This window comes from Trachurus trachurus (genome assembly GCF_905171665.1).
Source record: "Trachurus trachurus genome assembly, chromosome: 15".
NCBI lineage: Eukaryota > Metazoa > Chordata > Actinopteri > Carangiformes > Carangidae > Trachurus > Trachurus trachurus.
In genome coordinates this window covers 8,029,852-8,042,135 of record NC_139906.1, presented here as the reverse complement: position 1 = coordinate 8,042,135, position 12,284 = coordinate 8,029,852, and the positions used below count along the sequence as shown (strand labels likewise).

The 12,284-nt window shown below is 43.1% G+C and overlaps 1 protein-coding gene across 3 annotated transcripts in view; it reads right to left on the bottom strand.

Annotated features, from left to right (window-relative positions):
* Nucleotides 1–12,284, bottom strand: part of ehbp1 (EH domain binding protein 1) — a 190,547-nt gene that overhangs the window by 33,914 nt on the left and 144,349 nt on the right. For 2 of the 3 annotated variants that reach the window (XM_083988753.1, XM_083988755.1), the window contains 2 exons: nt 11,372–11,472; nt 7,722–7,845 (listed from right to left, as the gene is read on the bottom strand). In XM_083988753.1, the coding sequence (XP_083844879.1) occupies nt 7,722–7,845; nt 11,372–11,472 (225 nt within the window). The remainder of the gene's footprint in view (nt 1–7,721; nt 7,846–11,371; nt 11,473–12,284) is intronic. The other variant, XM_083988754.1, reaches the window with a different exon arrangement.

The following is a 12,284-nucleotide window of genomic DNA, read 5'->3' as shown; positions in this document are numbered from 1 at the left end:
TCAAACATTAAAATGGCCGAGGAGATTAAAGGCATGAGCGGGAATGAGTCTGTGTGTCGGTGGGGAGGGAGAGAGGGAGAGGAGAGGAGAGGAGAAGAGAGGTGGGGAGGGAGGGTGGAGGGTTTAATCTGTGTTCTGACCCAGCTGAACCTAGGAGTCACACACTCTCACACACACACACACACACAATTTCACACAAAACAAAAAAAGCTCAAATCCTTTGTTTTGTCCCCCTCCTCAAAGGCAAAAAAAGAAAAAGGCGATGGGGTTTTAAAGGAGTGATCCCTAGATTTCTTTCGCTCCCTACAGGGAAGAAGAAGAGCGCTGCATTTGCTCCTGAAGTGAATTCAAGATGACCACAAACACATTCCACTGTGGTCTAATAACAAAAACCCAGTCGATTGAAAGTGAGTGCTCTTTTCGTAACCCTGACGACAAGAGACAAGAAGAAGAAAATGACCAAAGGCTTCAAAAAAAAAAGAAAGAAAGAAAGAAAGAGGGCAAACGCATCTTTTCTGCGTGGCCGCTGTGTCTTGGTATCTCGGTCGCCACGAGCTTAGCTTACGAATTGGGGTCTGTGATTGGGGATAAACAATAGTTGCAATCTTCCTCTTTCTCTTTTTTTTCTCTCTCTCTCTGTGCTCGACTATTTCAATCAACATTTGCGGCGCCCGAGCCCTCAGCGTAGCCCGTAGTTCCTTCTTTTCCAATCTACGACGGAGAGAGTGTGTGAAAGTTAAATGATGCAAGAAGAAGAGTGGAAAAATACGACAAAGAGAGAAAAAATGGGTGAATTGTTCAGTTTAGCACCTGGAAAACTAAATAAACACTAATGAAAACAAACAGCGAAACCCTCTGTCCCTCCGTCGTTCAGGCTGTGAACTGGGGAGGGTATTATAGTCTAAACACTTTTTCTTCTCTCAGTGCTGAAAGATTAGACTGGTTATCCCATTAAAGTTGGTAAAATGCCATTCTTGTGTCTTTAAGCTCTCGTATAGGAGGTCAAGATGAGTCTGCCTGCGCTTACAAGGCGGGCACGGATGTAATCTGCCCAAAGTTACAATAATTAATGTTAAGCTTCTCCCAGCAATACGTTTGTAAAAGAACTGGTCCTGATAATATACTTAAAGCTGCACACGCTGTTTGTGTTGCTGCGACGAGACAAGGCAGGGCTTGATGTGCATGTGCATGTGCATATATGTGTGTGTGTGTGGGGTGTGTGTGAGAGTCCCTATGCCACTCACGTAGCCCAGCTTAAATCTTTAGTCAAACTATAAGCTGATGCTGCCACAATGCTGGATTAGGACGACAGGCATGGGAAAAAGAGTGAGAGGCCGGATGACGTGACGCTGAGGAAATATAAACATAACACACACACACAGAGACACACACAGAGACACACACACACTCAGTGACAATGACGCCTGAGCCGCGGCACTATTAGTGTTAGAAGTGCAAATAAAAGGATCAGTGAAAACATTAATAGTCGCTTTAAAGGAAGGAAACGCTATTGTCTGTAGATGCCATCTTTAATATGAGATAATAGATGCATCAATATGCTTCCAGAAACTTAACGTTATTGTATCGGAAAGTGATTTAAAAAAGACATTTAACGCCAGACAAAACCAACAAACGCTACAATTAAATACAAAAAAATAAAAAATAAAGATGTGCCTGCAGGCTTCGGTTGTTGTGAACGAGTGGAGGATTTAGAGCCACAGGTTGACATTTAAGCCGTTGACGTTCTGCACAGTCCTCCACATAATCACAGGCCCAGTCAAAGCAGCCGGTCGCTCTCTTTCCCAGTGTGAAGGCATTGACAGTCCGTCCTGTCCTCCCCCCCTTTTTTTTCTCAAGATACTGAGGAGGATAGGCTGCATGTGCAAAGTACATTAAGCTCTTGCTGGATCCCTCCTTGTGCCATTCTCCTCTCGTCGACTCGCAGACACAAAGGCAGATTAAAGGAGCGCGCGCCATAAAAACCCTGTGTCAATCTTATCGGCTTCGAGTGCAATTTTTAAACATATGTTAATCTGGGGAGAGCTAAAACTCATTCTCTCCTCTCCCTGCTTGTTTATCTCTTATCAAATGCGCAGTAGGTGAGGGGCAGCTTTGCGGTGCGGCTAAGTGCCATTATTTGGATAATTGCGTCCATTGTTGCAGGTTATATAGCTATTTGAAATGGGAGGTGTGTGTAAATAGGTGCAGAGGCCAGGTAGGGGGTGGCGGAGATATATTCAAACAGGGGGCAAGGGGATTTTCTGCGAAGGCTACATGATGCATTTGAATGCTTCTTCATACCTCAAGCTGAATTTTCAATAAGGAGAGTTTGATATGTTTTTTTTCCTGTGCAACAATACCTTTAGAAAAACAACAATGCCAAGGTCAGAGGCATTACACGCATCGGCAGAAACATGCCGATGATGAATGGTATCTTCATTCTACTGACAATCACAATAAATAAAAGTTCACATTCACACAGTTTACATTCTTTACATTTCCGTGTGAAAAGGCTGCATGATACTTGAACAAAACTTTCATACTGTAGCACTGCAAAGAAGGTAATACAGAACAAAAAATGAATAATATATATGTAATGAATACGCAGCCTCTGTTCAAATGCACCAATAATCTGCTCATGAAATCATTTAAACTCCTATAAATAATCTGTGTGTTGCAGGAGGTGAACGTTCTCCTAATGTTGCATGTGTGAAGGACAGTGCTCCCAGTGGTGCAAGAATAACAAGTTCATTAGTCGAGAGAGGGGGGGGAGGCGTCGTCGCAGGAATTCAAATTCCCCCCCGACCCGGACCTGGCCTCCGATTGGCTGGCTGCGTCAGCATGGCGAGACTCATTAGAGCCCAGCAGTAATTAAGAGTTGTTAGAAAGTGAATTCTCCAACCGCAGATTAGAAAATTAAACTATTTACTGATTACATATTAATAGAAGACAACAATGGCGCTTGCCATAAGCTTGGAAGGCAACCAAGGAATAAATCTGTGTACTTAATTACCATAAACAATGGGGGCATAGAAATGGAGTTTTATGCACACTCCCTCCTGTAATGTGTCTGATATCAGAAGACACTTGACAATTCTTGTTCAATTATCTCTATTATTTAATGTGCTGTGAACTGCCTCTGAGTAAATAAATTAACCACCCCAATTACTTTGGATTCATCTGGGGAGGGCTGTGGCGTAATAGAAAATGCCGCAGAAAGCTGCATTGTGCCCAAACCAGGGGAGAGAGAGAGAAAGAGGGGGGAGGAGGAGGAGGAAATGTGTGAAAAAAACAGAGGGAGACAAGGGTGAGAGAAGAGAAGGAGAAGTAGAGATTCACAGGGATAAAAAGGAACAAATATATAAAGTGATGCAGAGAGGAAGAGGAAGAGAATATTGATTTAGGAGAAAAACAAAGACGTGGCGGAGGGAGTTACTTAAAAAGGGAAGGTTTTTAAAAAAAAATAAAAGATTAATAAAGACCTAGATCCATGTGGGAAACATTATACATGCATGTGTAGGCAACATGACCAAGGAGAAGAAGAAGAAAGGAGCGAGGAGAGAGGTTTCAAGGAATGACAAAGCAAAAGCATGTGATATCAAAGAAAGGCGTATCGAGGACCAGCAGAGCACAGTGGATCTTCCCAGGCTTTCTGCTGCTGGAGCAGAGAGATGAACAATCAAGTCATGGGTCAGTCGGTCTGTCTGTTCACATCTGCCCATCAGTCCTGCAGTGCTGTGTGCTGCCACAGCACCGCTGCACACTGAGCTCACCCAAACTCACCTCCAGAGGTCCGAATCATATGATCATATGACTGCGCTGCACATCCACACTCTGTCTATGAACTAACTGCAGAAACCCCCGACACACTGACTCCAACATGGCTGGCTTCAGAAAGACAAGCCAACAGTGAATGAGTGGGTTGATATAATTTATAATAATATATAGATATGTTACTGAGAGAATTACATTCAAACTAAGGAACCAAACTATAAGACTTGATTTCATATAGATGGGAAAGATAAGGTCAAACCCTTCAATAGATGTTTTTTCCCTATTTTCAAGCAGTATCTTAATATTTTTATGCATGATGTGCTTATGTTTAATCATTTTTATTTCTTCTTTTGATAAATTGATGTTGATTTGTATTGATGTTGGTCTAAACTGTATGTGACATGTCTTTATGCCTATTGCCTGTATGACATGTTCCCTGTGAAGCACTTTGGTGCAAATGCTCTTCGCTTTTAAGGTGCTATATAAATAAATTGAATTTAAACTTATGTTGACTGCTGTTTTACTTAATGCCCAAATCCTCCCCTCGTCATGTTATGTTATGTTGTATGTTTTGTGCCCAGCTGGCACATGTGTATGTTACTAAAAGAAAACGAATAAAATTAAAAAAAAAAAGCAAAAACATAACACGGCTGAATCAATAAGTATCTTTGTTGACCCAATCTCCATTTAAATATCAGATTATGAATTAATTAATTCAATCTGAGTCAAATTACCGACTACTTGAGTCATATTCTCTTCCCATCCAACCTGTTTTAGTTTTTTTAGTCAGCCTCTGTCTTTTGTTTTTTGTATTTGTTTTGTATTTCAGGAGCACATGCTTCGGTTTGAGTGAGGAGAGGAATTGAAGTTGACGGAGGTTCGGGTTGGAGTTTTTCTGTGTCCTTTTTCATTGAATTCAGAAAAAGAGAGGTCTGAAGGTTGATGACAGCCGGACTCAGAGACGCAGCTGCTGGGAGAGGCTGAACTGAGGCTGGTCTCGTGTTTACAGATGAACAACAAACATGTGATCAAACAGGTAAAGTGGCGTCCTGTGTCTGCCTGTCTGTGAGCACCAGTAGAAGCAGCTCAAACAAATGTCCACATTAGCTTTTTTAGCTCGAAATGAATCAATTTTCATTATGTGAGAATAAATAAAATGTGAACTAGAAAAAGACCTCACAACCGGCTTTTATATGGTGATTGGTTCGGTTGAAGTTTAATCGAGCTGATTCATCACCAAATTCGTCTTGATGCGTGGGAGAACTTCCCCCCAGAACATTTATTGGCAGCCGAGGAAAGTGCTCAAGCTCAAGATTTGCAGAAAGTAACGTTCTGTGAAAACTGTGCGTGGACTTTGTAAAAAGGTTCAACATTAAACCAGTCACTTGGACATCTGAGCAGATATTGTGGAAATGAAAATGAAAAGGACCTCTTGACATTGGCAGAGATTCAAAAGTGTGGCTGGCTGGCAGAGTTTATAAAAAAAAAAAAAAAATCAACACTTGCTGGTAGCTGGTGGAAATTTTCTCAACGCACAGCCACCAGTCAGATGGTGCGGATCAATACCGGATGTTTTGCTAACAGCCAATCAGCCGCCACTTCAATCATGCATTCGGGGGGAATTCAGAGAGGGGAAAAAAACGAAGAAAAAAAAACGAAAATATCTATCATCTATGACAGCCTATAGAAAGGTGACCTCAGTGTCCGAGGTGATAAAGGTTACTTTAGTGACCACCTGTCACTGGCGCATCTCGCTCCGATGCCTCCAGACCTCGGCCCCTAAAGGCACAATCCATAACCTATTGGACGAGTCTCTGGGATAAGTGCTGCAAAATGAGATATGGAAACGGGGAAAAACACACTTTTCAGGAAGTGAAGCTCAAACATCATGTGGTCGACTCGACTCGGTTTCCCTTCCCTTCGCTGCGCCGCAATGCCAGTGTGAGACGGATGCCAATTTCTGCTGGTGCCCTAAATACAAACTGATGTCTGCACAGTCTTTGCCTGCAAACAGATTGTTGTATATGTTTCATTGCTGCTGATGATTACAGAGCAAATGTGGCACTTGAAAAATATATATACGTATGTACACTAGTGCTAGATCCCTCAGTATTGACTTCAGGAAACCACATTTTCTCAATTTCATTCCCCACTGATGTTATAAGGGGCTGAAAAGCAACCAAGGTGAATTTCTCTCCGTGATATCCTTGTCTTTTTTTTATTTTTTCTATTTTTTTATTTTGTCCTCACCTTCCCTGTTGTCGCCCTCTCTCTTTTTTCTCGGGCGAATCCTATTTTTCAGGACGGGACCACAGGTATATTTATTTATACAACTATATAAAGAGAAATCTTTATGGCTGAAGGTGTTTGGAAGTAAATAACCTGGCGTCTTGCTGGCTAGCGGCTGCTTTATCAGTGGGCGAAGGAGGAAGAAGGGGGTGGAGAAGAGAGAGAGAGAGAGAAGGAAAAAAAAAACAGCCCTTCAGATTGACACAATGGCATGCGCTCCAACAGGGGAAGAGGGCACAGAGGCAGGGAGGGAGGCAAAAAAAAAAAAAGAGAGCGAACACAACAAACAGAGGAGAGATAGTCTCGATATCAGAACCCAAATAGGATGGAGAAGGTGAGCGCAAATCCCACCGCCCCAGTTTCCTTTTCTTAAAAAAAAAAAAAACCTCCTGTGTTGCTTTTTTTAAAGGATTTTGGGGGATAAATCCACCAAGTTAGACGCTGATATATCACAAAGAGCATGAGAGCTGCTGCTAAATTACTACAGCGAATACTTGCAGCTGCACTTTCAGAACATTTGCAAACATCAACATTTAACACTTCCCGGGACCATGTTTTTTTTTCTTTCCTTCCTTCTTCTCCTTCTCCCTCCAACAGGAGTGAGTGAGTGAGTGAGTGAGTGAGGGATGGGACGGTTTCACAGTATCACAAACGGGATGCTGCTATTCTCCAATTTCAGTTAGGGACTAAACGGAGCCAAGGCCCCTCTTTTTGGCTCGGCACACTGTCTCATGTCTTAACAAGGCTTTACCCCCGGCCAAATCTTAAATAAAAACCTTCCGAATCCGGCTGCGGCGGCTCCGGCTCCTCCGTACGAACGCCAAACCAAAAAAAAAAAAAAAAGATTGCACTTTGTATGCACGGGTGTGTGTAAGCATTTGTGTGTGTGTCTGCTGCTGCTGTCGTGGATTTGTGAACTGTGTCAGTGCTCATGTTGTGTGTTGTTGCCGTCTTTTTCTTTCTTTTTTTTTAAACATTTCTTCGCCTCCTCTCTCCTCCCTTTAACTCACCCCCGTCTTTCCTTATACAGCATATCAATGAAGGCCAGATATGTACTAGGGGAAGGAGGGTGTACGCATATGTGTGTGTGTGTGTGTGTGTGTGTAGCTGTGCATGGCTGAGCGCACTGTTCAATAGTGTGGAGGCTGGCTGGCTGGCTGGCTGGGGCCGCAGCTGGCAAACGGCTGCAGCGGAGACTTCGGCTATCGCACCCAGTTATCGTTTCCCCCATGAAGGGCTCCCTTATCACCCCAGCCCAGAGAGGTCTCCCTTCTTCTTCTTCTCCCATCCCCGAGACACACAACTACCCCGCTCTCTCCCTCTCCCTCTCCCTCTCTCCCTCCCCGCCCCACCCTTTCCCCTCCCTTCTCCTCCTCCCTCCCCTCCTTTCATATCCACCCAGCGCTCCGTCGCTCAACATTCAACCGAGAGCGAAGGAAGGAGGGAGGGAGAGAAAGTGAGTGAGTGAGGGAAGGAGGGAAGGAGGGAGGGGGCTTCAAAGATTCTCTCGCACACATAAACACACGCACAAACTCCCCCCCCCCCCAAGTGTACATGTGCATGCATGTGTGTGTTTCTGTGTGTGTGTGTGTGTGTGTGCGTGCATGTACGCTCAATTTGCCAAAACAGTTTTTCCAGTGTAATTGGGCTTGGGGTACCTGTGTCCATGAGATAGCGCAGCCTCTTCTCCACGCGAGCTGCTCGGGCGTCTATGTGCCTCTGCTCGCTCTCCAGCGCAGACAGCTCCCCAACCACATACTGACTGGTGTCTTTGAACGCCTTCTGTCAACCAGAGAGAGAGAGAGTGAGTGTGAGAGAGAGAAAGAGAGAGGGAGAGAGAGAGAGAATGGTTGTGAGAGAAAAGGAGGAGTAGTGCGATACAGCATTAAACAGAGACGGCAAGCAAAAAAAAAGGATAGAGGGATGAGACAGAACGAGGGAGATGGTGATGAAGGTGTGAAAGAGAAATAGAAATGAAAACAGAGGGAGGAAGAGAGTGAGGAAGTGTGTACAGATGTGCAGCGTCTACAAATAAAACAAAACAAAAAGAGAATTTCCCCGAGAAAAGAGTTTAATTTCACAACAGATTAAAACATCCAGCTCCAGGCGAACTGTTGCTGCCTCTTGTTTCATCTGAGCTTTGTTTGCCGTTGTTTCTCTCACACTCCTTCTCTCACATCTTCAAAACCACTTTTTTTTTTTTTTTTTTTAGCAGTGTTATATATATATATTTTTTTAATAAATTTGTTATTTTGAAAGGACTGCACAACTCTAAAATAAACCGGATTAATTTAATGAAGACATATTCAAGTGAATCTTCATTCACACCAAACTATCAAGGTAACGCTTTGATCGTTGGTCACTTCACTTTGCAAAAACTTGATTTACATAAAAAAAACAAATGGTTGTTTATCAATGTTGCCTTTTTTTACACAGCATTCGGTATCGAAATTATTATCAATTAGTTATTAGAGAATAAAATAAACAGAATAAAGTGGCTCAAAGGAACAAACATAACAATTCAGCTGCACTTAATAAATACTTCAATGTGTCAAGGAGAAAAACAGTTGAGAACAGAAGTTTGTGTGTTTTAGGCGTCAGGTGTGTGTGTGTGTGTGTGTGTGTGCGTGTGTGTGTGTGTGTGTTCACTTTAAGTTCTTGTTGGTGAAATCTGGAGAACCAGTTTTGCAGGAATAAACAATAGCAGGACGGCTGAAACACCAGGAGGCACATCTGAACTTGTTACTCCGATGAATAGAGGCAGGCGACAGGCGTCTGCTCCGTGAACTCAAACATGTTACGTCACCAGGGAAACCGACACCCTCGCTGCATCACGGGGCGTCATCATCATCATCATCATCATCATAAACCGAGGCAGTTAAAGCCCATGGATTCATTATTGATCAATGACTAATATCCCTAACGTCACTTTAATCTAACAGTATCCACATATAGAATGAAGAATCCAATATTTAATCCAGAATCAATGGATAACGATCACTCACTGATCTTTGATATTTCATGTTTAACAGTTGTATTTATCTGCCTGCTTAATTCATTAAAGGGATAGTTCAACATTTTGGCAAATTGGCCCGTTGCCATAATCGCTATAGTCATAGCAGTAGGTTTGTTATCTTTAATTGTCGGTGCAAGCTATTTTTAGAACGGCAGAGCAGAGCTGCGAGCTGCTCAGAGCTACGCTTCTTGGTTTTCCCTCATCAAACTCATCAAATACACAATCCAACAACTCCAAAACGCTCTGGTGGACAAGTTGTGACCTGCACATTCACCACGCTATGAGATAATAACGTAACGTTACGAGACAGAGTTGTTTTAGAGGTAAATTCATGCAAAACCACTGATGCGCGTTCCCGTCGGGGGCAGTTTTTCGGCAAGCAGTCTCTGCATTTACCTCTAAAACAACTCTGTCTCGTAACGTTCTGTTGTTATTTCATGGCGTGGTGAATGTGCAGGTCACAACTTGTCCACCAGAGCATTGTGGAGTTGTTGGATTGTGTATTTGATGAGTTTGATGAGGGGAAACCAAGAAATCCCATGAGCCTCAGTAGCGTAGCTCTGAGCAGCTCGCGGCTCTGCTCCGCCGTTCTAAAAATAGCTTGCACCAACAATTAAAGGTAATGAACCTACTGCTATGACTATAGGGATTATGGAAATGGGCCAATCAGCCAAAAATGTTGAACTATCCCTTTAAACCAAACCTTATATTAACATCTCTATACCTACACACATACGCACTCTTCCACACACACACCAGCCACTCCATATCTAAACACACACACTCATCATCACTCTCTAACCATAAGCACTTAATGCACCGTCCATTTCTGACCCCTCTTCACCTCTGTCTCCCGGCTACTTGCTATTCTCCAGAGAAACTCCCTCTGAGTGAGGAGGAAGGAGAGAAAAAAAAATGTTTATTCAAATTCACCACTGAGGATGCATCCGAAAAAATATCTCCATTTTATTGCTGATGCACTTCGTTTTTCTTAATGGGAAGGAGAACTAGTGAGCAGGAGAGAGAGGGAGAGAAAGTTTTTATTTCATTCCACCCAGGCCAGCACTTTTTCCCCCCCTGCACTCCCTTTCCCTTTTCCAGTGTGCGAGTGTGTGTGTGTGTGTGTGTGTGTGCATCTGTGTGACTCTGTGCACATGTGATTTGTGCAAATGTGTGCGTGCGTCGATTCCCAGCAGCCCCCCCCCCTTGCGCGCTCTCGCTCTATCACCATATTTTTCCTTGGCAAATCAATTTTACACATGATCAGCCCACTCCCCTTGCCGCGCTCAGCCCAGCCGTAATTAAGAGGAGGGAAATTACCATATATATTATATTAATGCAAACATCATTCAGCAGGTAATTCTTGGCTGATCGGGATAATGGAAAGGTTGAACACCCATTAACCCTGGGGCCCAGGCACTACGAGGAGGAGGAGGAGGAGGAGGAGGAGGAGGAGGAGGAGGAGGAGGGTGTGTGTGTGTGTGTGTGTGTGCATAGGACTGGGGTCGAGGGTAAGAAGAGGGGCTGCCTGGGAAGAGAGATTCACCCCCATGGTCTCCAGTGGCTGGCACACACACACACACACTTGCACACACACTCGCACATGCATACGCCCTCGTTGAAATAATAGCATTCTTATAGACACACTCTTTGTATGCACAAGTTCAAACGAACGCACGTCGCCGAGGAGAGAGCACGAGCTTGTGTGTGTGTGTGTGTGTTTATACACTTGAAGGACACGGTTCCTTCTTCTTCTTCTTCTTCTCATACATGCACCTCTGAACGGACGGCTGATATCTACGATTGTTATAATTAAAATGGCAGTCTGTTAGATCAATACTTAGATGTCTGTGCGGAGAAGAGAAGAGAGGAGAGGAGAGGAGAGGAGAGGAGAGGAGAGGAGAGGAGAGGACAGCGGAGAGAGAGAGAATGAGGTGGACAAGGTGAAGAGAGAGAGAGCTCACTGACAGATTTATCTAAGACAAGACAGGAGAGACAGAAAGAGAGCTGACTAATAGGAAATATATAAAAAAAGAGGGGAGCAATTAAGAGACACAACCTCACTCCTGACCTTTTACTCCCCCACTTTTACTTTTCCCTTTTTTTTTCCCTCTCAGACTCGATCATCTGTCCATTACACAGACTTCACCAGGCAGAGCAGAGCAGAGGAAAACCAGGATGTTGCTGTGTTTTAAAACTTTCCTCTGCTTCCTTCACCTGTCGGCTTCTGCTGTGAAGTTTCAGGTTTGTATTATAGTGCGAAGAAAGAAAGAAAGAAAGAAAGAAACAAACCTCTTCTTCAAATGGTCTGCGAATGTCGATCTCTGTCGGCGAACCTCTGTCCTCCTCGGCCTTCCTCAGATCCTCAGGGATAGACTTCTGTCTCTTCACCTCTGTTGGTGGAGGAGAGTGAGTAGATGGACAGATGTCAGCGATTAAAAGCAAAATGTATTTATTTATTACTCATATTTCGTCTTGTGAGATTTTGTTAAGATTTCAAATCTTTTGATTTATGGAAATGTGTATCCTTTTCCCACTCATTTCTCTTGAAATGCTTAGTTGTTGCATCACTGTCAAATGTAATGGACTGAGCGCTCCTGTGTGCATTATCTACTCACAATACACCTATATAACTGTATGCAATTATTCCCAGGGAGGTTGTGGGCTATGAATATCAGGAATTTCTACAACTTGTGTGATTTCTGTGGCCACTATTTGTTTGTAATGTGTTCAGTTTGTATGTTTATGGAAAAACCATAATAAAAAATGTAAAATTGCTGCTAACTACTGCAAAATGAAGCAGTAGTTTAGCAGTAGTAGCTTATTTTCGGTCGTATGCACATATGGTAAAAATCAACAACAACAACAGTCAAATAATCATCATCAATCTTCCTTCCAGATTATATTCAATCAAACTTATGAGTCCATAATTATGGCATTACGCCGAAAAGGAGTGGGCTGAAGCTATGGAGCTACACTTTAATCCTACTCATGTATTAAGCCTTAACTATTTATATTTCAATGGTGCCAAAAAAACTAAAAAAAGATGCCAAACTGCTTATCAAAGTCAAAACATAGTTATCATAATAACCCCATAATCCATCAACCTCCAATTGAGGAAACCTGCAATGCTCCTGTTTATTAATAAATGACCATTACAGTGTTTGTTTCTTAGTCTGAGCGGATGAGTTACTGCACTTTTTCA